The 27,733-nt window shown below is 33.7% G+C and overlaps 2 protein-coding genes across 4 annotated transcripts; one reads left to right on the top strand and one right to left on the bottom strand.

The window, feature by feature from the left end:
• Positions 1 to 13,630: 13,630 nt before the first annotated feature.
• LOC131935790 (zinc finger protein 883-like) lies at positions 13,631 to 20,147 on the bottom strand. Of its 3 annotated transcripts, XM_059292439.1 has the most exons (3): positions 18,062 to 18,131; positions 17,399 to 17,543; positions 13,631 to 17,045 (listed from the first exon to the last, which is right to left on the bottom strand). In XM_059292439.1, exon 3 carries the CDS (start codon positions 17,019 to 17,021, stop codon positions 15,381 to 15,383), a length of 1,641 nt encoding a protein of 546 aa, XP_059148422.1. In that variant the 5' UTR covers positions 17,022 to 17,045; positions 17,399 to 17,543; positions 18,062 to 18,131; the 3' UTR covers positions 13,631 to 15,380. The 3 variants fall into 3 exon arrangements, with proteins under 3 accessions (XP_059148422.1, XP_059148424.1, XP_059148423.1); XM_059292441.1 differs by lacking the exons at positions 17,399 to 17,543; positions 18,062 to 18,131 and adding an exon at positions 20,116 to 20,147; XM_059292440.1 differs by lacking the exon at positions 17,399 to 17,543 and having other exon boundaries at positions 18,062 to 18,162.
• Positions 20,148 to 21,098: 951 nt separating this feature from the next.
• Positions 21,099 to 22,391, top strand: LOC131935796 (zinc finger protein 664-like). Its single transcript, XM_059292451.1, has one exon. The coding sequence runs from the start codon at positions 21,099 to 21,101 to the stop codon at positions 22,389 to 22,391; it is 1,293 nt and encodes a 430-aa protein (XP_059148434.1).
• The last annotated feature ends 5,342 nt before the right edge of the window (positions 22,392 to 27,733 follow it).

Raw genomic sequence — 27,733 nt, 5'->3', positions numbered from 1 at the left:
CTATTCTTTCAAATTAATTTTTTTATCCCAAATGTTGAAATTAGCCAGTTCCAAACAAAGATTTTGTATAAAATAATTATGTCTTGAAATAGTTTAGTCCTAATATAGAAATTTATTTTTGGAATAGATTCTAGAGAAGTTAGAGGCTAAATCTAGATCTTAGCGTCTACGTCTCGATCTAGATCTAGATCTAGATATGAGTTTAGGCCGGAAAAATTGTATTGTGTACATTTCATAGTGTACGTAGATCTAAAAAAAAAATTAAATGAAATAGTTCATTTCTTTTTATTCTAAACACGGCATTTGACGTCATTAGTAAGCAATAGTGACGTCACAGTTTTATGCGTTCTTTTACACATCTATTAATGCTTTTCCGGTTGCATAAATAATACTGTTTCTCTACATTCGAATACGCCTTTATTTTTTATTTTTCTTCTTTAAATAAAATTGTGGTTATACATTTAAAACATCTAACATATTATCTTCAACAAAAGTCCGTAAAAAATTCTTCATATATCGCTGCCGATTCTGACGTGATGTCCGGCGAAAATATTTTGCGGACAGACAGAGAGAGAGAGAGAGAGATGTGCGAACGTGGGGTTTTATATATTAGGATAATTATGTCTTGAAATAGTTTAGTCCTAATATAGAAATTTACTAGGCATGCTGCCCAGCTTCGCTTAGGCTTTCGAAAACATTGAGAATTTGCATGCTTAATTAATTCGCCCATATAAGGCGCCGGTCAGTCGAGGTCAGTTTTGACCCCCTCATCGTAGACTTTTCGGCCAACCGGCCCCTGTGTTCTGTCGCCCCAAGGCAAGATCCTGGCAAATTTGAAGCGCCTGCGGCGCCAGGAAGTGCCCTATCGGGCACCCGACAACTTAGCTTTATACATCATCTAGATCTAGATCTAGAATCTCTAGATCTATATGATCTAGAATCTCTAGAATATCTAGATCTAGATCAATATCTAGATCTAGAAACTCTAGATCTAGAATCCAAATAGATAAAATAATTTTTTTAAGTTTAGGCCGAGAAAATAGTATTGTATAGGCTACATTTCATAGCGTACGTAGCTCTAAATCATATTTGAATGAAATAGTTCATTTATTTTTATTCTAAACTCGGAAGATGACGTCATCAGTTTCGTGCTCTTTTTTTAGCGTAAACAATAAGTGACGTCATTGTTAAATGTGTTCTTGTCCCAAGTTTATACACTTTTCCGGTTGCATAAATAATACTGTTTCTCTATATTCGAATACGCCTTGATTTTTTATTTTCCTTCTTTATATAAAATTGTGGTTATACATTTAAAACATCTAACATATTATTTTCAACAAAAGTCCGTAAAACGTTCTTCATATATTGCTGCCGATTCTGACGTGATGTCCGGCGAAAATTTTTTGCGGACAGAGAGAGAGAGAGAGAGAGAGATGTGCGAACGTGGCCCATTATAGATTTAGACTAGGCATGCTGCCCAGCTTCGCTTAGGCTTTCGAAAACATTGAGAATTTGAATGCTTAATTAATTCGCCCGAGGGTCGGTCTACGACCTCAAGAGTTATGAAGAGGTTCCTCCGTGGACATTTTTTTTCGATTTATAGCTTATATAAGGCGCCGGTCAGTCGAGGTCAGTTTTGACCCCCCCCCCCCCCCCCCCATCGTAGACTTTTCGGCCAACCGGCCCTCGTGTTCTGTCGCCCCAAGGCAAGATCCTGCCAAATTTGAAGCGCCTGCGGCGCCGGGAAGTGCCCTGTCGGACACCCGACAACTTTGCTTTATATATTATAGAGATTAGCAAATTGAATAGATAAACAAAGATTTCAATAAAGTAATTAAGGCCTGAAATACTTTAGTATAGAAATGTATTGTTTGAATAGATTCTAGATCTAGATAGGGTCTACATCTGTGTAAGTCTAGTTTTTTCGTAGATCTAAATCAGGGGTCTCCAAACTTTTCAGTCCGAGGGCCGCATTAACTATCAAATTTCAGTTCGGGGGCCAGTTTCTTTCAGGCTTGTCTTTGATTTTTCTGGGCAAAGTTCCTCATCATCACCAACAAACGATTTTTCCTTGGTCAAAAACATCTCCGCGGGCCGGATGATAGGACTTCGCGGGCCGCATCCGGCCCGCGGGCCGTAGTTTGGAGACCCCTGATCTAGATCATCTAGATCTAGATCTAGAATCCTAATAGAATTTTTTTTTAAGTTTAGCCCGAGCAAAAAAAAAAAGATAGATTAACCAAGTTGACTTGGTGCGTCTCGAACCCGCACCACATGCGTGGGTTTAAATACATTATCATCTCCGCTATATAGGCACCTTAAAAATTTCGGATAATGAAAGACGTATTTTAAAATCTTAACTTACGCGAATATGCCTATTCTTTCAAATTAATTTTTTTATCCCAAATGTTGAAATTAGCCAGTTCCAAACAAAGATTTTGTATAAAATAATTATGTCTTGAAATAGTTTAGTCCTAATATAGAAATTTATTTTTGGAATAGATTCTAGAGAAGTTAGAGGCTAAATCTAGATCTTAGCGTCTACGTCTCGATCTAGATCTAGATCTAGATATGAGTTTAGGCCGGAAAAATTGTATTGTGTACATTTCATAGTGTACGTAGATCTAAAAAAAAAATTAAATGAAATAGTTCATTTCTTTTTATTCTAAACACGGCATTTGACGTCATTAGTAAGCAATAGTGACGTCACAGTTTTATGCGTTCTTTTACACATCTATTAATGCTTTTCCGGTTGCATAAATAATACTGTTTCTCTACATTCGAATACGCCTTTATTTTTTATTTTTCTTCTTTAAATAAAATTGTGGTTATACATTTAAAACATCTAACATATTATCTTCAACAAAAGTCCGTAAAAAATTCTTCATATATCGCTGCCGATTCTGACGTGATGTCCGGCGAAAATATTTTGCGGACAGACAGAGAGAGAGAGAGAGAGATGTGCGAACGTGGGGTTTTATATATTAGGATAATTATGTCTTGAAATAGTTTAGTCGTAATATAGAAATTTACTAGGCATGCTGCCCAGCTTCGCTTAGGCTTTCGAAAACATTGAGAATTTGCATGCTTAATTAATTCGCCCATATAAGGCGCCGGTCAGTCGAGGTCAGTTTTGACCCCCTCATCGTAGACTTTTCGGCCAACCGGCCCCTGTGTTCTGTCGCCCCAAGGCAAGATCCTGGCAAATTTGAAGCGCCTGCGGCGCCAGGAAGTGCCCTATCGGGCACCCGACAACTTAGCTTTATACATCATCTAGATCTAGATCTAGAATCTCTAGATCTATATGATCTAGAATCTCTAGAATATCTAGATCTAGATCAATATCTAGATCTAGAAACTCTAGATCTAGAATCCAAATAGATAAAATAATTTTTTTAAGTTTAGGCCGAGAAAATAGTATTGTATAGGCTACATTTCATAGCGTACGTAGCTCTAAATCATATTTGAATGAAATAGTTCATTTATTTTTATTCTAAACTCGGAAGATGACGTCATCAGTTTCGTGCTCTTTTTTTAGCGTAAACAATAAGTGACGTCATTGTTAAATGTGTTCTTGTCCCAAGTTTATACACTTTTCCGGTTGCATAAATAATACTGTTTCTCTACATTCGAATACGCCTTTATTTTTTATTTTTCTTCTTTAAATAAAATTGTGGTTATACATTTAAAACATCTAACATATTATCTTCAACAAAAGTCCGTAAAAAATTCTTCATATATCGCTGCCGATTCTGACGTGATGTCCGGCGAAAATATTTTGCGGACAGACAGAGAGAGAGAGAGAGAGAGATGTGCAAACGTGGGGTTTTATATATTAGGATAATTATGTCTTGAAATAGTTTAGTCCTAATATAGAAATTTACTAGGCATGCTGCCCAGCTTCGCTTAGGCTTTCGAAAACATTGAGAATTTGCATGCTTAATTAATTCGCCCATATAAGGCGCCGGTCAGTCGAGGTCAGTTTTGACCCCCTCATCGTAGACTTTTCGGCCAACCGGCCCCTGTGTTCTGTCGCCCCAAGGCAAGATCCTGGCAAATTTGAAGCGCCTGCGGCGCCAGGAAGTGCCCTATCGGGCACCCGACAACTTAGCTTTATACATCATCTAGATCTAGATCTAGAATCTCTAGATCTATATGATCTAGAATCTCTAGAATATCTAGATCTAGATCAATATCTAGATCTAGAATCTCTAGATCTAGAATCCAAATAGATAAAATAATTTTTTTAAGTTTAGGCCGAGAAAATAGTATTGTATAGGCTACATTTCATAGCGTACGTAGCTCTAAATCATATTTGAATGAAATAGTTCATTTATTTTTATTCTAAACTCGGAAGATGACGTCATCAGTTTCGTGCTCTTTTTTTAGCGTAAACAATAAGTGACGTCATTGTTAAATGTGTTCTTGTCCCAAGTTTATACACTTTTCCGGTTGCATAAATAATACTGTTTCTCTATATTCGAATACGCCTTGATTTTTTATTTTCCTTTTTAAAATAAAATTGTGGTTATACATTTAAAACATCTAACATATTATTTTCAACAAAAGTCCGTAAAACGTTCTTCATATATTGCTGCCGATTCTGACGTGATGTCCGGCGAAAATTTTTTGCGGACAGACAGAGAGAGAGAGAGAGAGAGAGATGTGCGAACGTGGCCCATTATAGATTTAGATCTAGATCTAATCTATACTTTATTACTTTATAGATTTCTAGATCTATACTAGGGTTTTCGCTTCGTGAAGTCTCGTTCTCGCGGTTTCGTGGCCACCGTGTTTTGGGCGGACATATAAAATATCGAATCATTTCTTTCTGATTGTAATTTTATTGTATCGTAATCGGATAGATTTGTATTCGAAACTACCCATGTATTTACGGGGCTAATAATTAACATAAAAATGCTAGCTTAACCTGATTTGTTTGTTTGTCTTTCACGAGGACAACGAGAGAAAGTCACTCTTATACAGCTTGTGTTTGAAGTCAAAATAAACTAAAGCAGGTGCGTGTATAATTGACTTTTTTGTTTGTACAAAATATAATAACATCCTCACTATGATATAAAAATAGAATTGTATAATAAATCAACGGTCGAAACAAACCATTGTCCGTACAGACGACCGTATTAAAAACTTCCTAGGACGCCATTTTATAACTAGCTGAATCCCGTGCTCCGCCACGGTAAATCTTTTTAAAATATACCAACTTTGGAACAGAACAAAACAAACAAAAACAAAACACAAACACAAACAAAACACAACTACAACCACAACACAATCACAACACAACCACAACACAACCACAACCACAACACAACCACAAAACAACCACAACACAACCACAACACACGGTAAATCTTTTTTAAATGTGCCAAGTTGGGAACAGAACAAAACTAAATACAACACAAACGAACGCAAAGAAAAAACAAAAACGAAAAAACAAACACAACACTCAACATAAACTCAATTTAAATGTAATCATAAAGGCATATTGCTCACAGTCTATCCCGTAGATCCAAATCGCGCCCTTTCCGAGCGCCGGCGGAAAATTTCGATTTACACCCTCCCACCTCCCTCAAACTTTCGATTTCCACCTTCCTCCCCCCCCCCTCTTGCTACGCCTCTGTTATAAAACCCCTAGCTTTTCCGCAAATAAATTAAAGGCAGTATTTAGAATATCCGTGCTTTACCGACCATATTGCACTTTATAAATTCATGCATTTTTTTCAGTACTTTTAAAAATTTACAATAAAGTTTCATGACTAAAACCATTGCGCACCTAATGAACGTGATGACTTAATATAGTAATGGAGAATAGTTGATTAAAAATTATAATTAGTAAACAGTACATTCAGTGAATAAAATAAATAAAAGATAGCCTTTTATCAATCAATGCTAATAATAATATTCCAACAATAATGTACTCTTACACGTCTGCATAATTTGCATTCACATTTTGCTAATTATATTATTCCAACAATTATTCCGTCTTGCAGATTTTGCATTCACATTTTTAGCGTGAGTTCAATTTATCTTTGAGTTACCTCCATTGGCAAAATTACTAAGCAGTTTAATTAGATTTTTCTACCGTACTGTTATTATTTTATTAATATGTATCCACTTTTTCTGGGAATATTAACGAAAACGATATTTGACATTGATCCTTTTAATATGTTTTAGCAATGTGCGTGTATTTAATATTCTCTTTACGTTATGCAAAATTGTACAAACAGTGGAAATTATAAAATAGCTCTATGCCGTTATATAAAAAAACCCTACTCTACTACTTATAATAAGACACTGCGGTGCACTGAAAAGCACAGCATGGTGCGATGTTTACTTTTATGGTTTCAAAATCTATAGCGATGACAGACTGACACACGCTCAGCCCGCTTATATTATAGATAATCTAAACGCCGATTCCGGAAAAGGTTAAGGTGTGGGATGGGCTTTGACGGACTGATTGATTGAGTAATAATAAAACACTTCCCCAGAGTAAAAAACATTTTTTAGTAGTACTGACGTAGTGCGGTAAAATTATGCCGATGGCTGAGAAAGTTAGATGAGAAGATCTCATAATAGGGTAAGGAGGGCGTTAATAGCCACACTTTTTAGCACCTGTACATTTTTAAAGATTTCTACTAATCTAAGAATTTTTACTTTCTCGTATATACGTAGTATAGAGAAAGTATTGTAATCGTGCAAAAAAAAAATCGAGATTTTTACAAATCTCGACGTTTTACACCTCACTGATACGGAAAAACATAATTTTGCAATCTTGTCCGTATGTCTGTGTGTCTGTAAACACGATAACTTGAGTACCGTTACAGCTAGGTTGATGAAATTTCATATATAAGTATTTTATCAAAATCGTAGATCCGTATCAACTTTTGAGCGATTTCCGATAACTGGAAGTGGTACATTTTCTACTTTGAATTTTTCAAAAGCCTATAACTTGAGTACTATTTCAGATAGATAAATGAACTTTCACATGTAAGTAAAAGATCTAATTCTCTACCTTTTTTCAAATTTTGAGTGATTTCCGTTGACCGGAGGTACTAATTTACGCAATTTCCGATTTCTCAAAAAACACATGTAAATTTATAAAGTACTAATAATATTGCGCACTATTATGAACATCTTTATTTGGCGTTCACTTGGTGCGCGATTCTTTTTTTGTATTCTACTTATACAGTTGAAAAATTAAAAATGGATTAAAAATCATTTCTCTTTCCCGTGTCACCGTAGTGTTATAGAAGAATATATATATTTTTAATAGAATATTGCAAAATTATATAAACGCTTGTTTTATAGAAGATTATCGGAGAAAGGTTAGGGGAGATCATTCCCGGTTTATTTAACTTGTAATATTCTTTTAGTTATTTTATTTTAGTTAATGTAAATTTCATACATTATTTAAAGTACCACAAGTTCTATCAATTTTATTTTTAAAAAGTATTAATATTTTGCATAATTAAGGTCTTAATATTTTGTACTGGGTTTGTCCATCAGTAGAGGTGATGTCACAATCAGCAGTGTTTTAACACTATCTTAACCAATTTCTCCTCTTTGTTTTTAAAGAGCTAATAATTACACACATTATTTTTTAATTTTCTGTTTTTAAAATGTACATTAACTTGGTTTTAAATTTCAATTAAATAGTTAATTCTGTCTCATCTGAAAAATAGGCCAATTTCTGTTTCTTTTAATTTTTATTACCTGTTGGATTTTTTAAAGTTGTTAATTTTGTTTATAAATTTTGACATAATTTTTTTCTCAGCAGTAAAATATTATTGTTGAGATTCATTTCTAATTGCGTTGGTGTTGAGTTTGTATTTTTTTATGTTGTATGTGGCCAGCTATTGACTCTTTTGTTAAATAAACTAATAGTATTTACAAAATTACGTCTCGAATTTTAATGCAGGTTAAATTAATGTAAGTGGCATGTGGTTAAATAAACTAACAGTATTTACTAAAATAAGTCTCGAGTTTTAATGCGAGTTAAAGTCAGTAGAACGTTCCGGAGTTCACCCAGCTCTGATGTGTACCTAAATCACATTATGGAAAGCAAAGACGGCTGGGCATAGTGCTGACCACACTATCCCTTTAGGTGCTGAAGTCTCTGAAAAATGAACTCTACTTCATGTTCTTGGACACGTACGGGAAAAGAAGATGATGATGATGATTCACATAAAGACTAAGAATAAATGACCATATTTCATTTGATGAGACTAAACCTATGTAATTGACCATATTATCTATCTACCCTTCCCTAGGCTTAACTAATAACTGGTCAGTGCAACCGTGGTGAAACTCATGGTGGTTAAATCTTAACCTTAGTCTAAATAAAAACACAAACTACTAAAAATAAAACAAAAAAAACTAAACAATTTACAGAATTTATTGCATGAAATAAAATGGTACAAAAAAAACGTAAACATTAAGTCAAATTCAAAACATCTAAATGCAACACTAAACAATCACCAAACAAAACACAACGTTGAATGGGATATTATGTACTTTCGGTACCTCGGATAGTCTAGGCTATGAATACACAGGCAACCATCCTTACCAGTATTGCCACCGAAACGCATTCTAATATCCGCACCAAACATCAAACATAACAATCCATACAAATCAAGCCAAGTTGCACAAACAACTTCACTGGAAGGGGTAGGAGAGAGAAAAAAGAAAAGGAAAACATAAGAAAATGCATGGAAAAATATATATACATCAATATATACATATGTTTAAATACTACTGACTACTACTAAAGATATCTAAAGTCTCGAGTAAAATACTAATCCCTACTACTACCACTAATCCTAGAATACTAAACAAATTCTCAAAACCACAATAAATCACTGCCTAACCAAGAAATTAGCCAATTAAAAATAACGTGCAATAAAAATCATCATTGTAGAACCAATTTATCCTACACAATGAGCAGAACGAAGCCATTGGTCTACCTATACAACATCCACATTGATAACAATAAAGTTAACACACCCCGCTAAGGCCCCAAATAGAGGTAGACACAAAGCAAGTGACTCAACATGACGCTGTAAGAAACATCACACACATTAATTTTACAGCAACCTAAAACTCAGGCAAACTAAAATACACTCATTACTGTCTAAGACTAACACAACAAAATTACTTGTGACTGAGCCCAACTTAGTCATCGTGGGGAACCCACAATAACAATACTTTAAAATAATTAAGTAAAATACACAAACACACTCAAACCAGTTTGGGAAACCATCCTAAACATAACGACCTAAACCACTTGTGTAATAGATTGAAATAATTGTGAGGTCAAGGGAACTCACTCTTCTGTATTAGTTATATTGATAATATTCTTATCTTGAGTGATGTCCCTTGTGTACTTCCTTCCGCCTCTCTCTGGTATTACCATCATGATGTAGTTAGACCCATTAAATGTGTTATATACAACCACAGGCTTCTGTCGTCAATCTATTATAACTGGCGACGAAGGATAAACATCTACTAGAAAGAGCACCTACTTACGCAAAAAAGAGGTTTGCTAGAGCTTATTAGCTAATTATTTCTAGAATTATGGCGCTGTATGGCCAAATAAAAGAATTTGATGCGAATGATGAAATCATTCAAGATTACCTAGAGAGGTTAAGCTTTTACCTAGAAGCTAACAACTTGACGATAGAAGCCAAAAAGAGAGCTGTTTTGTTAACAGTCATAGGGCCTCAACAATTTAGGCTACTAAAAGACTTATGCACACCAGCTAGTCTAACTACCAAGAGCTTTAACGAGCTGAGCAAATTGCTAACAGACCACCATGCGCCTACCCCATCAAAGTTTTTATGTAGAGCTAGATTTAACGGTAGGACTCGTCAACCAAACGAGTCAATATCAGAATATGTTGCTGCTTTACGTCATTTAAGTAGATTTTGTGAATTCGGAGACACGCTGTCTGACAGATTATGTGAAAAGTTTGTGACAGGTGTAAACAGCCCTGATATTCAAAGAAAGTTGCTGCTCGAGTCAAATCTAACATTAGAAAAAGCAATACAACTTGCAATGTCATTCCAGCAGTCATCAGATGCGGCGAGATCTTTAGCACCTTCAGGGATCCATGCAGTAAACAGCAGGTTAGTCAACAAACATCAACCCCATCAGAGCATTCCAACTTATGCTAAACAGCCTGCTCGTTCAAATCCTAGATCTAAATCTAGTAATAATTATCAAAAATGTCATCGATGCAAAGGTCCCCATGCATCTCATCGGTGCAAGTTCAAGTCTGCAACTTGTTATAAGTGCAGTGAGCAAGGTCACATTGCTAAGGCCTGCTTTGCAAAGTCTTCGTCTGTTGCTAAATCTAGCCAGTCAAGACAGTACCGCAACCAAAGGCAGCACTATGTTAACTCTCACCAAGACTACCTAACCCAACCAATGAACCACTCTACCTGTGAAAATGCTCAAACTGATTCGCAGCCGGATTTCAGCCTGTTCTCTGTAAAATCAAAAAGTCATGCTCCCATCAATGTACCAGTTAATATCAACGGTAAGAGCATCAGCTTCCAACTTGACACTGGAGCATCGCTAACAGTCATAACAAAGAAAGATTTTGACGCTGTCACAGGAGGATCAGTGTCTCTACAGCCGTGTCACAAGTGTCTAACAACATACACTGGTGACAATGTTCCGGTAATAGGAGAGTGTATGGTTCATGTAAGTTATAATGGTCAAAGTGTTAAACTTCCTCTTCTTGTGGTTGAAGGAAATGGACCGCCATTACTAGGTAGGAACTGGTTAAGTGATCTTAAGTTAAATTGGGAGAGTATTTGTTCATTGAAGAATGTAAAAGAATCTAGTCTTACTTCACTAGATAAAGTTATATCTGAAAATAAATGTGTTTTTGGTAATCATGGATTACTAAATGATAGAACAGTGAAGTTAAGCATTAAAGATACAAATCCAAGATACTGCAAAGCTAGAGTTCCACCTTATGCAATGAGGAATAAAATTGAAAATGAGCTAAGTAGATTGGAATCTAATGGCATTATAAAGAAGGTAGACTATTCCGATTGGGCGACACCCATTGTGCCAGTGTTAAAGAAGGATGGTTCTATAAGAATTTGTGGAGATTATAAAACTACACTGAATAAGCAAATAGAGCTAAATAGGTACCCTATACCTAACATTGAGGAAATTTCTTTGAATTTGGCAGGAGGAGACAAATTCACTGAATTAGACTTTAGTCATGCTTACACTCAACTAGAACTGCATCCAGATTCAAAAGTCTATACGACAATAAACACACATAAAGGACTCTACCAATATGAAAGACTATGTTTTGGCATATCATCTAGCCCTGGAATTTTCCAAGCTGTCATGGACAGTATTTTTAAGGACATTCCAAATGTTTGTGTGTACTTTGACAATGTGTACATAACTGGTAAGAATGACACTGAACATCTTAAAACACTTGATAAAGTATTGAAAATTGTTGGTGAAAAAGGTTTAAAGATAAACAAAGATAAATGTCAATTCATGCTGACAGAAATTAGTTTTCTTGGTTATATATTAAGCAAGCAAGGTATCAGACCTCAACCTGAGAAAACAAAAGCCATTAAAGAAGCACCCAAACCTGAAAATACCCAACAACTAAGAGCTTTTTTGGGCTTGATAAATTACTATGCAAAGTTCATAGGGAATCTGTCTGGTAAACTATCACCACTGTACAAGCTGCTACAGAAAAATGCAACTTGGCACTGGGGTAAACAACAAGAAGCTGCTTTTAATACAGCAAAAGAGGCTTTGTCTGCTGACACCTTACTAACTCACTATGACCCAGGGAAAAGACTTGTATTGACATGTGATGCTTCACCAGATGGTGTAGGAGCAGTCTTGTCCCACATGGATGAGAAGGGTGACAGACCCATTGCTTTTGCCAGTAGATCTTTGAACCAGGCTGAGAAAAATTATTCTCAGTTAGATAGGGAAGGCTTAGGCATCATTTTTGGTGTTAAGAAATTTCATAAGTTTCTGTTTGGTAGGAAGTTCACCATCTTTACAGATCATAAACCATTGCTAGGTTTATTTGGAGAAAACAAAACCCTACCTGAGCATGCCTCACCAAGAATTCAAAGATGGGCTATCACACTAACTGCATACAATTATGAATTGAAATACAAACCTGGATCTGAGAATAGTGCAGATAGTCTTAGTAGATTACCTTTAAAAAACCAAAGCCTGAGCTATATACCAGAAGATGTATTTGTTCTCTTCACTATCATGGATAACTCCAATATAAATGTGAATGATATTAAAAGAGAAACACAAAAAGATGAGTGCTTAATAAAAGTATATGAGTACTGTAAGAATGGTTGGCCTGAAGAGTCAGTGAATGAGGACTTAAAGCCATATAAAATAAGAAAAACAGAGTTAAGTCTAAAAGATGGAGAAGATGCAGTCCATTATCAGTCAGAGTTGCCTAAACAAAGTATTTGTAACTTAATAAATGATTATGGTGATATGGCAATTTCAAATTCTTTTAAAGAGAATACATTAGTAAGAAGGAATGTGATCATCAAACAACTTTGCTAACATCATTAGCACTTACAGAAACTAAAAGGGTAACATCAAAAGAAGAAAAAGATTTTTGCAATTTAATACACCCATTTCAAATACTGGATCACAGTTGCAAAGTGATATGGTCCAGAATAGTACTTTTAAACAGTATTTTTGGTTACCAGGAAAGCACTATCAGATTACCTGAGAAAATTGATCAATCAAAGAAATCTATGTCAGTCAAGGATCTGAATAACAGCATAATACTTTCAGATGCCAATTCAAAAATAGTTCCATTAGATCATGACAAACATTCATTGAAAGAGAATTTGGTGTTAATAAGAATGTGTATCTAAGAAATTATGGGAGAAAGGAAAAATGGATACCAGGTCAAATTGTTCAATGTACAGAACAACTTGTGCAGATAATAAGTGTGAATCTGTCAATCCCACCAAGTCTGATCAGTTCACACCAACTCAGTTTGTTTCACAACCAAGTTCTGTTGATATGAGTGAACCAAGTTGTCTGGAGTCAGAAAATGTAAATTCTGGAGTTAATGATTTAAATCCTAGACCTCCTGAGATAGAGAATCCAGATGGTCAGAATATTGAGTCACCAAATCAAAAGCCACTGAGAAGGTCAAGCAGGACAATCAAGGTCCCAAATAAGTTAGACCTATGATTTTAAAGGTCAAAAGGACTTTGACATCATTGTTTTGTATCTTGATTATGTTGTGGCATATTGTGCATTGTTTGTAAGGATGTAATCTACCATAATGTTCATGTTACAATATACTTGGTGATTTTAGGATACTATCAATTGTTCTATTGAGAGATGTGTTATTGTGTTCTAAGGGTAAAGGGATGTAATAGATTGAAATAATTGTGAGGTCAAGGGAACTCACTCTTCTGTATTAGTTATATTGATAATATTGTTATCTTGAGTGATGTCCCTTGTGTACTTCCTTCCGCCTCTCTCTGGTATTACCATCATGATGTAGTTAGACCCATTAAATGTGTTATATACAACCACAGGCTTCTGTCGTCAATCTATTATAACTTGGTCTAAAACACGCCAAGGGTTTTAGAAAATACCAAAATACATTTCAAATCTTTCAAAAAAGAAAACACCACGAGTATGCCAGACAAGCCAATGCCCACTATCTCTTTTCAGACGAAAAAGAAAGAAAACGAGAATTATCGGCAGTCGCTTTCATACCAATCACACATATACAAATACAATAAAAAACACAAATACCTTCACGCACGAGGTGAGCCCACACAGGAACTGACCTGATCTACATCTCGCCTCGGGTCAAAAGAAAGAAATTATCCGAGCGGTAAGTTTTTACTGACCGCTTCGTGCGGAACCGGAAACCCTGTAGCCGCTGTCAAGTGGACCATTCACGCAGATTCGCACACAATAAAATAATACAAAATAAGACATCCATTCACCCGCTCACACTAACATTAGTAACAAACAAATGTTGTCCGACACTGACCTTACCTAACTTGCAAGTACAAGGTTTGGAGCATCACAAGAGAGTAAAATACACCCCAGCATTCAAAACACATTGGCCTCATTGGAATTTACATACAGAAACTGTTGTGAGAAAAACAATAATAATAAAATTTGACACACACTTTAGCCATTTTATTTTATAAAATTTTCACGTTACAATTTGTAATAATTCACTACTATAGAATTTAGATTACAAGGCTATTTTTTTAATAGTAAGGAATAAAAAATAAAATAATAACAAGCCAAAAATTACATTACGTTGAAACTAAGATACCAAAATGTAACAATTGCAGCTCTAGTATTTCTTTTCTTCAAATTTATAATTTTTATGCTGTTTTTGTAAAAAAAAAAGTTAATGTTAATTTATGACATTGAAATGTGTGGTTAATCTTTAAATTGTAAAGCCTTATGTGAAGAAATTTATTTTATTATCTTTTCAATCACATAGTATGCAGAGAGGAGTCTGAGATTTGGCATAAAGTTCATATTGACTTGAGGTGTAAAGAAAGATAAAATCTATATATAACATGTTACAAATGCATTTAATTTAATAAAATAAAACATTTAGCAAAATTGGTTTTAAGGCATGATGAATTTTTTGACTATAAGAAGTAAATTTAAAAGAAAATATTTCCTTACAAACATCACATTCCTCTGTCTTATAGAATGAATTTTTTTTGAGTATTTAAATTTGAGAAAACCGTTTGTGAAAAACATCATTTAGACTACAACTTCTAGAAAACCTTTAATGACATATACCACTTTCATATAGCTTGTCTCATAAATGAACTTTTTCATGTGCACTTAATTGAGAACGTTGAAAAAACCATTTATGGCCAAAAAGTTTTTTATGTGTAGTTAAACTATTCTGAGTAAATCATTTAGGATTAACATCAAATTCATATGGATTTTTTCCCAAATGAAAAAAAATTGTCTTAATAAATCACACTTACAAGCAAATTTTATAGGACAAACATCACATTCATCATGTGGCCTTTCATCTGAATGAATATTTTTGTGTTCTTAAATTGGAATATTGAGAAAACATTATATTATATTAAACATCACATTCATGTGGTTAATCTCCTGAATGAACCTTTATATGTATCCACAAATTTTTTATGACAAACATCACATTCATGTGACCTTTCTAATAAATGAACTTTTTAATGCTGTAATAGATTATTCTTATTTGCAAAGATTTTATGTCAAACATCACAATTATACACCTTTTCTCCTGAATGAATCTTTTTATGTTTACCTAAGTTAGAACTTCGAGTAAACCTTTTAGGTCAAACATCACAATTATACACCTTTTCTCCTGCATGAATCTTTTTATGTCTACTTAAATTAGAACTGTGAGAAAACCTTTTATGACAAACATCACATTCATGTGGCTTATCTCCAGAATGAACATTTTTATGTTTTTTTAAATCAGAATTTCTAGAAAACCTTTTATGACAAACATCACATTCATGTGGCTTATCTCCAGAATGAACATTTTTATGTAATTTTAAATCAAAATTTCTAGAAAACCTTTTATGACAAACATCACATTCATGTGGTTTATCTGCAGAATGAATAATAATATGTTGTAATAGATCTTCCTTCTCCACAAAGATTTTATGACAAACACCACATTTATGTGGCCTTACTCCTGAATGAATCTTTTTATGTTTACCTAAGTTAGAACTTCGAGTAAACCTTTTATGACAAACATCACATTCATACGGCTTAACACCAGAATGAACATATTTGTGATAACTTAAACCAGAACTATGAGAAAACTTTTTATGACAAACATCACATTCATGTGGTTTATCTCCTGAATGAATATTTTTATGCATTTTTAAAACAGAAATTCTAGAAAACCTTTTATGACAAACATCACATTCATGTGGTTTATCTCCTGAATGAACATTTTTATGCATTTTTAAAACAAAAATTCTAGAAAATCTTTTCAGACAAACATCACATTCATATGGTTTATCTCCAGAATGAACATTTTTATGTCGTAATAGCACTTTCTTATTTGCAAAGTTTTTATGACAAACATCACATTCATGTAACCTTTTTCCTGAATGAATCTTTTTATGTTCACTTAAGTTATAACTTCTAGAAAAACTTTTATGACAAACATCACATTCATGGGGTTTATCTCCTGAATGAACTTTTTTATGTTCTCTTAAATGAGAACTTCTAGAAAACCTTTTATGACAAACATCACATTCATGTGGTTTATCTCCTGAATGAATCTTTTTATGTCTTCTAAACTGAGAAATTTGAGAAAACTGTTTAAGACAAATCTCACACTCATATGGCTTATCTTCAGAATGAACATTGTTATGCATATTACTTTTAGAACTTTGAGAAAATGTTTGATTATAATAAACAATTTTATTTCCGTTGTCCCTAGACAATTGTAGATTTTCTTCAAGTCCATTTTCTTGTTTATCCTCAAAAAATAAAAATTCTGTTGTGAAATCTTGTTTTAAATTTTCAGTAGGTGATAATTCTGGTTTTAAATTTTCAGATGTTGAAAATACTGCTGATGCAGCTGGTTTCTTATTAATTTTTTCAATTGAAAATGTATTATCAGGTTTAACATCTTGATAAGTTTTAAATGACATGTTAGGTTTTAAATCCTGAACATTAAAAAATGATAATTCTGGTTCTATTTTTATGTCATTAGAAGAAGAAAATTCTGAACTAATATCAAGTTTAACATCTTGAGAAGTTTTAAATGTCATGTCAGGTTTTATATTCTGAGAATTATAAAATGTCAATAATTCTGTTTTGATGCCAGCAGAAGATGAAAATATGGTCGATAGATCTGGTTTCAAATCTTCAGAAGATGAAAACTCTGTCAATTCATTTGACTGTATATCTACAGTAGATGAAACTGCAGCTAACACATCTGTTTCCACCTCCATGCTGGACAGCTTCTTAGATATGAACTGATGATTTAAAAAATGTAAATGTTAAACTGGTGATTAAATAACCAAAACAACATATTACTAATAACATGGCAAAATTTGTAACACATGCCAGACTTTTGTCAGTCTGATTACTAATGATTACTCAGTCAGATGTAATTTAAAAATAGACAACCAGTAATGCAAAGTAATCAGGACTGCAGATCAATATCTGAAGCAACAAGTCCTTAAAAATTATTGTTAAAAATAGAAATAGTAAGATATTATTGACAAAAATCAAAACTTGATTTGCTTTTGTTAGTTTCAAATGTAAGTAATAAGTGCTTAATCTTATCCAAATATGTAATAAAAGTGTTAAAATTAATTTTAATTACAGTTCTAAACTGTCATAAACAGCTTAATAAACACTTGATTTCTTTAGACAGCTTGGCACTAATTTGCACTTTTTGTAGTTTTGTGACAATATTTGTACACAATAGGACTGGTAAGTTCTTGTTCTCTCTCACTTAAATTCAAGTCCTGTTAGCCGAGGAGAGATAAAAAAAATTGGAACTAAATCAATTGTTGTGAACAGGATTTATATTGATAACAAAAAACATTGACACCAAAGAGACCATTATTTAAAGTTTTAAGCTACTCAAACTGTACCCATGTTTACGCTTGACCTTCAATGTCGGAAGCAAAAAAAAAAAATCTGCCAAAAATAGCTTTGTCATCTTCAGATTGCTTAAAATACGCGAAAAAAACGCCATTTTTCGCGTGATAATTATTTTTAAAGTTAATGTTAAGGTGGTCTCTCGAACAAAGCAGAAAAAATTGCCCAATCGTAGGCCAAGGTGTGGTAGCCATGTTCTGGTTAGCAACCATGGACGCTTTCAAGTTAGTGAGACTCGCTACTATTAATATGGTCGTCTGTATGGGCAATGGTTTGATCGACTGTTGACTTATTATACAATTCTATTTTTATATCATAGTGAAGATGTTAGTCTTTAGTCTTTAGTATTATGTACAAATAAAAAAGTCAATAATACACGCACCTGCTTTAGTTTATTTTGACTTCAAGCACAAGAGCGACTTTCCCTCGTCCGCCTCGTGAAAGACAAAGAAAGAAATCAGGTAAAGCTAGCATTATTAAAATGTTAATTATTAGCCCCGTAATTACATGGGCAGTTTCGATACAAATCTATCCGATTACGATACGATCCTTATTTATAAGTATCATGTACTTCATGAGAAAGAAAGGATTCGATATTTTATGTCCGCCCAAAACACGGTGGCTACGAAACCGCGAGAACGAGAATTCATGAATCGAAAAGCCTAGTAGATCTATAAAGTAGATCTAATAAAGTACAAATGTTTTTTAAAAAAAGTTTGATCTTTCTGCATAATCGGAAATGATCAGAAATGAGTCTCAATCTCTACTTAACTACTTAACTAACTACTAGATCTAGATTCTAACTACTTCACTTTATTAGTATTAGTAGGCTACTAGTACTAGATCTAGATAGTTACTAGTAAATACTAATAGGCCTGCTATTTAATATTTAAAAAAAAAAATATTATATTTATTTACAAACTTACTAGACTACTTCTAGATCTAGATCTAGGCCTACTAAATAATACTACATGACACATGAAGTATTTTGTTAGAATATTAGGTAAAACCTTAGTTTAGCGTCGGTTATTATTCCGGGATGGTATAGCAGTAAAAAAATAGTAAAACAATGGCAAAGTCTGTCACACAGTTCCGGAAGTACTGTAAACCATACTTTATTTGGTGTCATCTTTTATTTTTAATACAGATCGTTTAAAATTTGGATAGATTTATTTTAATTGCGTGTTAAATATTATTATTCATTTTGTATAGGCCTAACTAGTTATTTTTAAGTGTTTCAGCTAAATATTTCTGCTACTAAACATTGTTTAACAGGATTTGTACGCAGTCTGGAAAAAGTCTTGAATTTAGAAAAGTGAATTTCATTAGACTTTAAAAAGTCTGGACGGGTCTACACTGTCTGTGAAATGATGTTTTTTGCTGGATATCACAGAAGAAACCCGATTTCTCAGTTACTACGTCATTGGGGGAGGGGGGGGGGGGAGGGGGAAGTGTAAGACCTGTCTTTTTGTTGTTGTTGTTGCGTGACTGACCGTGAAAATGTTTAGGGCTAGACCAGGGGTCTCCAAACTTTTCAGTCCGAGGGCCGCATTAACTATTAAATTTCAGTTCGGGGGCCAGTTTCTTCCAGGTATGTCTTTGATTTTTCTGGGCAAAGTTCCTCAGCCTTCACCAACAAAAGTTTTTTCCGTGTACGAAAAGATCTACGCGGGCCGGATGAGAGGACATCACGGGCCGCATCCGGCCCGCGGGCCGTAGTTTGGAGACCCCTGGGCTAGACTAACCCACCCCTCCTAGTAACTAAGGTCACTGATAATAATCACTGATATCTAAACGTGTATGAACTCACTGTGACCCCTAGTACGTAGATGGTGCTGTTTAGCTAGATGAGGGAGGTGGGGGGAATAAAAGTTACGGTACAGTTCATGATATGTCGTATTAGACTGGGCTACTGTGACCTCACAGTGACCCCTCCACCGTCTCTTGTTGTGTGTGTTTGGGAGGTGGGATACCGGTGGTTTTTAATAGCAGACAAAAGTTTCTCAGCTATAACCACAACATGGTTACAAAGGTCTTGTTTCATTTTCAAAATAGGGTACGAACCGTTTCTAGTCACTTTTACTATTTTTGTAATCATTTAATCATTTTTAATATTTTCATAATCTAGATTTTTATTTACTTGGCCTAGCAGCTAGCTAGATCTAGATTTAATTAATTAATGGCAACAAATCCGCTGCAAGCCAAAAACGTTAAATTATTACATTTGACTTCATTATTTAATATTTATATTTATTATATTAATATATATTTCTTTTCTTTTTTAGATCTACCAATTTAAATCTACTATTATTCTTGTTTCCTTTTGTCGATTAAACTTTAAAAAAATTAAAACATTAAAAAATTAATTTGCTACAATCGACTTTCACTTTATTTATATTTAAATATATTTCAATGTTCAAATAAACCATGGTTTACCGTAACTCTAGTTACCGAAACTCAACAAACATTACCCGATAACTTCAGACGTTAAACTAAGGTTTTACCAAATATTACTTGTTATTAGTTTGTAATTGTAATATACTTTTGGGTAGGCTATAGGCCACTATAGGGTGATTAATACTGCTAAGAGTCTATACATTTATAGTATATCTATAGGTAATCTATCATCATTTAAGTACGTAAAATCGGCTGGCTAGTAATGTGAATGGAAGGTGACTCATTAATTTTAGTAATTATTGGGAGGATTTATGTTAGTTCACATCCAGTGACTGATTAAAACGCCCAGTGCTCTTGATATTTTTACGTTGAGTGCAATCTAAAAATAGGTAGCCTATCAGGAGTATAGTATTGATAGTATTGGTAACTATTAATTTTAATAATTTATAGGCCTAAATCAAAATTATAAAAATTCTAGCCTAAAAAAAGTTTCATCACAAATGTGTCAAATACATAATTGAATCATAGAGTAATAGTATGTAATATAACTAAAGAAGAGTGTAAATTGTCAATATAGAATTTTCAAATGTAGCTGTTATAAAATATTGTTTGTATTTCCCTGCAAGGACTACAAAAATATTTCTCATTCAGACTTTTATTAGAAGAAACATTAGTTGTCAGTAACATTTTCTGTCATTACTAATATTACAAGAACTTTACATTTTTAATTTAAAATAATTAAAGAGTATCAAATATTTCTCTTTCAGCTCTAACTGTTTGATCAAGTGAATACATCCTATTAATTTAATAACTCTAGCATTATAGAACAAAAGAAAATGAGAGAGCAAGTAGGTCACTGTGACATCTGTTCATGAACATTTTCATCTTTTGAAAGATTACGAACACATTGGATTAAAAAGCACACGTAAGTGCAAGCCATAGGCTGTTGTTTTTGTGATTTTATAGTTGCAGAGGAGCCGTTGTTCGCTACACATAAAAAAGAATTTCATCCAAAGGATAGGATGGCGTGTGAGTTTTGTGCTTATACCACCAGGAAATGGAGTAAGCTGAAAAAACATCACATTAAAGTTCATGTGGCTTTCTATAAAGAAAACATTGCTGCTGAATTACTAAAGAAAAACTTCAAAAAGAAAACAGTGTTATCTTCTTGTAAATTCTCAACAGATTACAGATTAACTTCTTCAAATTGTGGAAATGTTGAATTCAGATGCTCAATACTGAAGGAGGAAAAAAATTTATTATCAACTAATGAAAAGACAGCTGAGTTGTACCCCACTATATTCAAACCGTGTGAAAAATTGCAGATAAATCATAAAAATCAAACAACTGGACCTCAAAAGTTACAGTTATATGAATGTGCCCTGGAGAATTGTAAAACTTGTCAACTATACCATAATGGTAAACAGAGAGGCAGCGAGCCTCCAGCTGAGAATTTTGTGTGTGACATTTGCCAAAAAAGTTTTAAAACCTTATCTCATTTGGCTTCTCATAAAATTGTGCACACTCCATTGAAATGTTACATATGTTGCCACTGTGATAAAAGTTTTAACATTGGAGATGAATATGATCTACACTTAACAACACATTTTAGGTATAAACCATTTAAATGTGAATTTTGTGAAAAATGTTATGCAAATAAACGTTATCTTAATGATCACATGAGATTGCATACTGGAGAATCAATTCACAAATGTGAGAAATGCAATTACATAACCACTCATCTGTCTCGGCTAAAACAACATCAAAAGATTCATCTAAACCTTCAATTAGTTGTTGGTTTTGAAAATGTACAAACTTGTGATAATTGCCAGAAAAGCTTTGTTTCTTTAGCTCACCTGTTGTCCCATCAACTGATGCATACACCTTTGAAGCTTTACATAAGTAGTCATTGTGGCAGAGGCTTTAACTTACCAGACGAATATGACCTGCACCTTGTAAAGAGACATTTCAAGTACAGACCTTTCAGATGTTCATTGTGTGAGAAATCTTTTACCATCAAAAAAAATTTAAGAGTTTACATGAGCATACACACTGTGGATTTAATGTATAAGTGTTCAAATTGTGAATACACAACAAATGATAAAAGTCCTTTCTCAGAACATAAAAGAGTTCACATGAACAGTAAGCCTTTCACATGCAATGCTTGTGACTATTCAACAGCTTCTAGAAGTTCTCTAAGAGGTCATTTAAGGACTCACTCTGGTGAGAAGCCATTTTGTTGCAACCTATGTGACAAACGATTCAGTCAATATGTAACTTTAATCTCACATAAACAGCATATTCATCTAGTTTAAACATACTACTGAAGACACACTACAAACAGTGTTATGATGTGTAGTTAATCAAGGTATGTTGGTGTTGGTGTGAAAGATATAATGATGACATAATGATGAAAGATAGTGACATTTTGTGTAGAAACTGGTTGCTGTGTATTGTGCGTGTGAGTTAATCTTAGTCTTGGTGAAAGGGTGTATATGACCAGTGTGACTCAGTCAGTAGCGAGAATTGTGAGACATTCATATGGATGACGATTATAAGCAGAATGTGTATAATAAATTACTTACTTACTTAATCCTCATCACTCCCTGTGGAGTATAGGGCAGCAACAAATCTCCGCCATTCCACCCTGTCCTGGGCGAGCCACTTTAGTTCATGCCAGGTTTTGCCAGTAGCCTGTACTTCTTCTTCTATCTCCCTCCTCCATGTTCCCAGTGGTCTTCCTCTATTTCTCTTTCCACTTCAGCGCCATGTTGGGGAGTCTTTTTTTTTGCTCATGCGTAGGACATGGCCCAGCAATCTCCATCTCCTCGTTCGAACTTCTGAAACAATGTCGTTTAATCCTGTCCTTCGCCATATTTCCTTGTTTGGGACTTTGTCATCCCACTTTATCCTGAGGATGCTTCGGAGGGATCTTCTTTCAAAGCCTCTGAGTCGGCTCTCTCCAGAATGTGTATAATAAATATCAGAAGAAAAACCTATTTTCATCTTGTCAATAAATTGTCACCTGTGTCGTCTAGACGTGTAATGGTATAATGACTGCCTATGTTGTCTGATATTCTCACATGGGGGGGGGGGGGTTGTAAAATGTTTAATCTGCTCAAGTTACAGCTATTTCCAACTGTGGGCTTGTGTCTCTTTCAAGGCCATCATACTGTAAATTTTTTTTTTTTTTTACTTTTTATAAGTTTTTTTATATCTGCTTGTCACATATCAAGAAATGTATTGTGTTATTTATTGGAAGTCTGTGTTACCTTCTTTCTATTTGAAGCTTATCTGAAGTTTTGGTAACTGTATTTTCTTATATAACTAGTAATTTGATTTATGTTGACACATTTACTAGTAATAGTTAAGCCGTTTAGGCTTTTATATTCTTGTCTTTAACATATGATAAAGCTTTTCTATTGCTTATGATACACATTGAAATTTATTGGACACATAAGAAAATAAACTTGTTAATTAACAGTTTTTCTGAAATATCTGCAGCGATGTAACACCTCGTCAATCTCTGTTGAGGCTACATCATAGGATTAATTTAAACCCATAACGAGACAAATGGTGTTGAAAAATTACACACTTGATTCTTTATGTCATCTTATCAACTTTAAATGTAATTATCAAACCAATACAGCATTTTGATAGTAGTGACAGTTTAATTTTGGATGATGACTGTTACACTTGCTTTTCTTTTAAACTTTTAATATTATTTAAGTTATTTAAGTTCCTGTAAATTATCAAACTTTATTTAAATTACCACAAGTTCTATCAATTTAAAAAAGCATTAGTATTTTGCAAAATTAAGGTCTTAATGTTTTGTACTGGGCTTTGTGCATCAGTAGAAGTGATGTCACAATTAGCAGTCTTTTAACACTATCTTAACCAAATTCTCCTCTTTATTTCTAAAGAGCTAATTATTACACAAATATTTTTTTTTAATTTTCTGTTTTTTTTTTTAAATTTACATTAATTTGGTTTTAAATTGTCAATTAAATAGTTAAATTCTGTCTAATCTGAAATATATGCCTATTTCTGTTTTTTTTATTTACCTGTTGGATTCTTTAATTTTGTTAATTATGTTTATAAATTTTGACATAAATTTTTCTCAGCTGTAAACATTATTGTTGAGATTCATTTCTAATTGCGTTTGTGTTGAGGTTGTATTTTTCAAATTGTATGTGGCCAGCTATTAACTCTTTTGTTAAATAAACTCATAGTATTTACAAAATTAAGTCTCGAACTTGAATGCAGGTTAAATTAATGTATGTGGCATGTGGTTAAATAAACTAACAGTATTTTCTAAAATAAGTCTCGAGTTTGAATGCGGGGTAAAGTCAGTAGAATGTTCTAGAGTTCACCCAGCTCTGATGTGTACCTGACTAACATTATGGAAAGCAAAGACGGCTGGGCATAGTGCTGACCACACTATCCCTTTAGGTGCTGAAGTCTCTGAAAAATGAACTCTACTTCATGTTCTTGGACACGAAAAGAAGATGATGATGATTTACATAAAGACTAAGAACAAATGACCATATTTCATTTGATGAGACTAAACCTATGTAATTGACCATATTATCTATGTTATGATGCATGTTTGACTGGGGAAATCGGTAAGGCACGATTGATGGTGCGGCCGTATATTGAACGAGTGAATGTGTGACGAGATAGGAAAGATAGTGACGTTTTAGGTTAGAGAGTTGGTTGCTATGAACTTGTGGGTGAGTTAGTCGAATCCTTATTGTTGGTGTGAATGGACGTGTGTTGATTGACAGGACTCAAGTTGAGAGATAGGGTTTAGGAAGATAGACATATGTAGGTACAAGATTAAAAGATTCGTACAAGGATTTCTTGGTTCATCTTATTTCTGATCGTTTATCGTTGATCTGTCTGAATATAATATAGCCTTAGTGGTTCTCAAGGTGTAATACTCTCTCCCTGGTATTGGAGAGGAGTCAAATGGTTGTTGGCTGAGTCAAGTAAATTAAACCCTCTCACTACACTGCAACATAGCGCAGTAGAACAGCAACCTAATAACCATAACCATCTATCTACCCTTCCCTAGGTCAGTGCAACCATGGTGAAACCCACGGTGGTTAAATCTTATCCTTAACCTTAGTCTAAATAAAAACACAAACCACTACAAATAAAACAAAAAAACTAAACAATTTACAGAATTTATTGCATGAAATAAAATGGTACAAAAAAAAACGTAAACATTAAGTCAAATTCAAAACATCCTAATGCAACACTAAACAATCACCAAACAAAACACAACGTTGAATGGGATATTATGTACCTTCGGTACCTCAGAGTCTAGGCTCTGAACACACAGGCAACCATCCTTACCAGTGCTGACACCGAAACGCATTCTAATATCCGCACCAAACATCAAACAAAACAATACATACAAAACAATACGTCCTAAACACTACGTACAAAACAATATATACAAAACACCCAGCCAAGTTGCACACACAACCTCACTGGAAGGGGGTGGGGGAGAGAGAAAAAAGAAAAGGAAAACATAAGAAAATGCATGGAAAAATATATACATCAATATATACATATGTTTAAATACTACTGATTACTACTAAAGATATCTAAAGCCTCGAGTAAAGTACTAATCCCACATACTACCGCTAATCCTAGAATTCTAAATCAATTCTCAAAACCACAATTAATCACTAACCAATAAATTAGCCAATTAAAATAACTTGCAATAAAAATCATCATGGTAGAACCAATCTATCCTACACAAGGAGCAGCACGAAGCCATTGGTCTACCTATACAACATCCACATTGATAACAATACAGTTAACACACCCCGCTAAGGCCCCAAATAAGGGTAGACACAAAGCAAAAAATTCTGTCTTTGTCGAATAGTTAGAGGCGGACACATACGAATCGTTCAGCGGGCACCATGGCGCCCGCGGGAACCCCTGGCCTATATGAATAAGTGAAGAAAATTATTTTATTATCTTTTCAATCACATAGCATGCAAAGACGAGTCTGAGATTTGGCATAAAGTTCATATTGAGAAGGTGTGAAGAAAGATAAAAATCTATATATAACTTGTTACAAATGCATTTAAATAAACTTTAAAAAAAAACATCTAGCAAAAGTAAGAAAGTGACCATAAGCCTTAGCAATGGTTGGAGCAACATGAAACTTGGGGTTAGTTCCATAAGACATGTAAATAGTGGGGAGGGAGAGGAAGTTTTTACATATGGTCTGTTTGAGTTATACATTGCAGCCAGTAGAGTTTGGTCATAGGATTTGTGATTCTATACCTCTCAATATAATGATTAAAGGCATTTAGCAAAAGATGAAAAAGTTTTTACAAAAATATTTTGTCTGCTCGGAAGTTTTGATGTCACCGTACCTGTTGGCCAGATGCCACTGTGACTGCCGGCCTGATGTCATTGTACTTGTCTAATGTAGGTCGTATTAACTGTTAACACGATATTCTGTCATGTCACTGTTTGTCCGATTGAGCTGTTAGTGAGTAGTGTAAATACTATAAAGTTAAGAATTGTTTAACAGTAGGGCCTACATATATTGTAAACATCTAGTAAATGTAAATAATACATTAAACTTGAACAGCGTGTTTTATTTTAATTAGCTTCTGTTATTGTTAATGTGTAATTGGTTTCATCAGGTTCCTTATCCCAATGAATGTGCATTGTCAACTTTATATAATCTGAAACAGGCAAATTAACTGTGTGGCCTGAACAAAATCATGCTGGTATAAAAATAAAACCCTCGGCCCCTAAAGTGATAGCTTACTTCTCCTATCATACATATTTACAAATAACACACAAAGAAGTAGGATACTTAAAGAAGAAATGTACACATGCAGCTGACAATAGGATGCTACTTCCTTTTACAGTCAGAATACAATTTCTTTTTCGAGTATCTATAATAATTGACGAGGTATACTCTTTGACAAAAGAAGCTTTTTATAATACAAATGTTTATCAACTATGGCTCACTATTGGAAGTTATGTGCAGAGAAAAATTATAAGAAATTTATTAATAACAATTTGCTATAGATATTAATTGTTTATGTTAAAAAATGATTTTAAATTGGTTTTAAGTCATGATGAATTTCTTTGACTATATAAAGTAAAATTATAAGAAAATATTTCCTTACCAACATCAAATTCCTCTGTCTTACATATAGATCTAGAATGAATTTTTTTAGACTATTTAAATTTGAGAAAATTGTTTATGTAAAACATCAATTAGACTACAACTTCTAGAAAACCTTTAATGACATATACCACTTTCATATAGCTTGTCTCATAAATGAACTTTTTCATGTGCACTTAATTGAGAACGTAAAAAAACCATTTATGGCCAAAAAAAAGTTTTTTTATGTGTAGTTAAACTATTCTGAGTAAATCATTTAGGATTAACATCAAATTCATATGGATTTTTTCCCAAATGAACAAAATTGTCTTAATAAATCACACTTACAAGCAAATTTTATAGGACAAACATCACATTCATCATGTGGCCTTTCATCTGAATGAATATTTTTGTGTTCTTAAATTGGAATATTGAGAAAACATATTATATTAAACATCACATTCATGTGGTTAATCTCCTGAATGAACCTTTTTATGTGTTCTTAAATGA

The sequence above is a fragment of the Physella acuta genome, unplaced genomic scaffold, assembly GCF_028476545.2.
Source record: "Physella acuta isolate Inbredline_101_S28 unplaced genomic scaffold, ASM2847654v3 ptg000160l, whole genome shotgun sequence".
In the NCBI taxonomy this organism is placed as follows: Eukaryota; Metazoa; Mollusca; class Gastropoda; family Physidae; genus Physella; species Physella acuta.
Note: the sequence above shows the minus strand (reverse complement) of the source record. Positions and strands in the feature narration are given on the sequence as shown.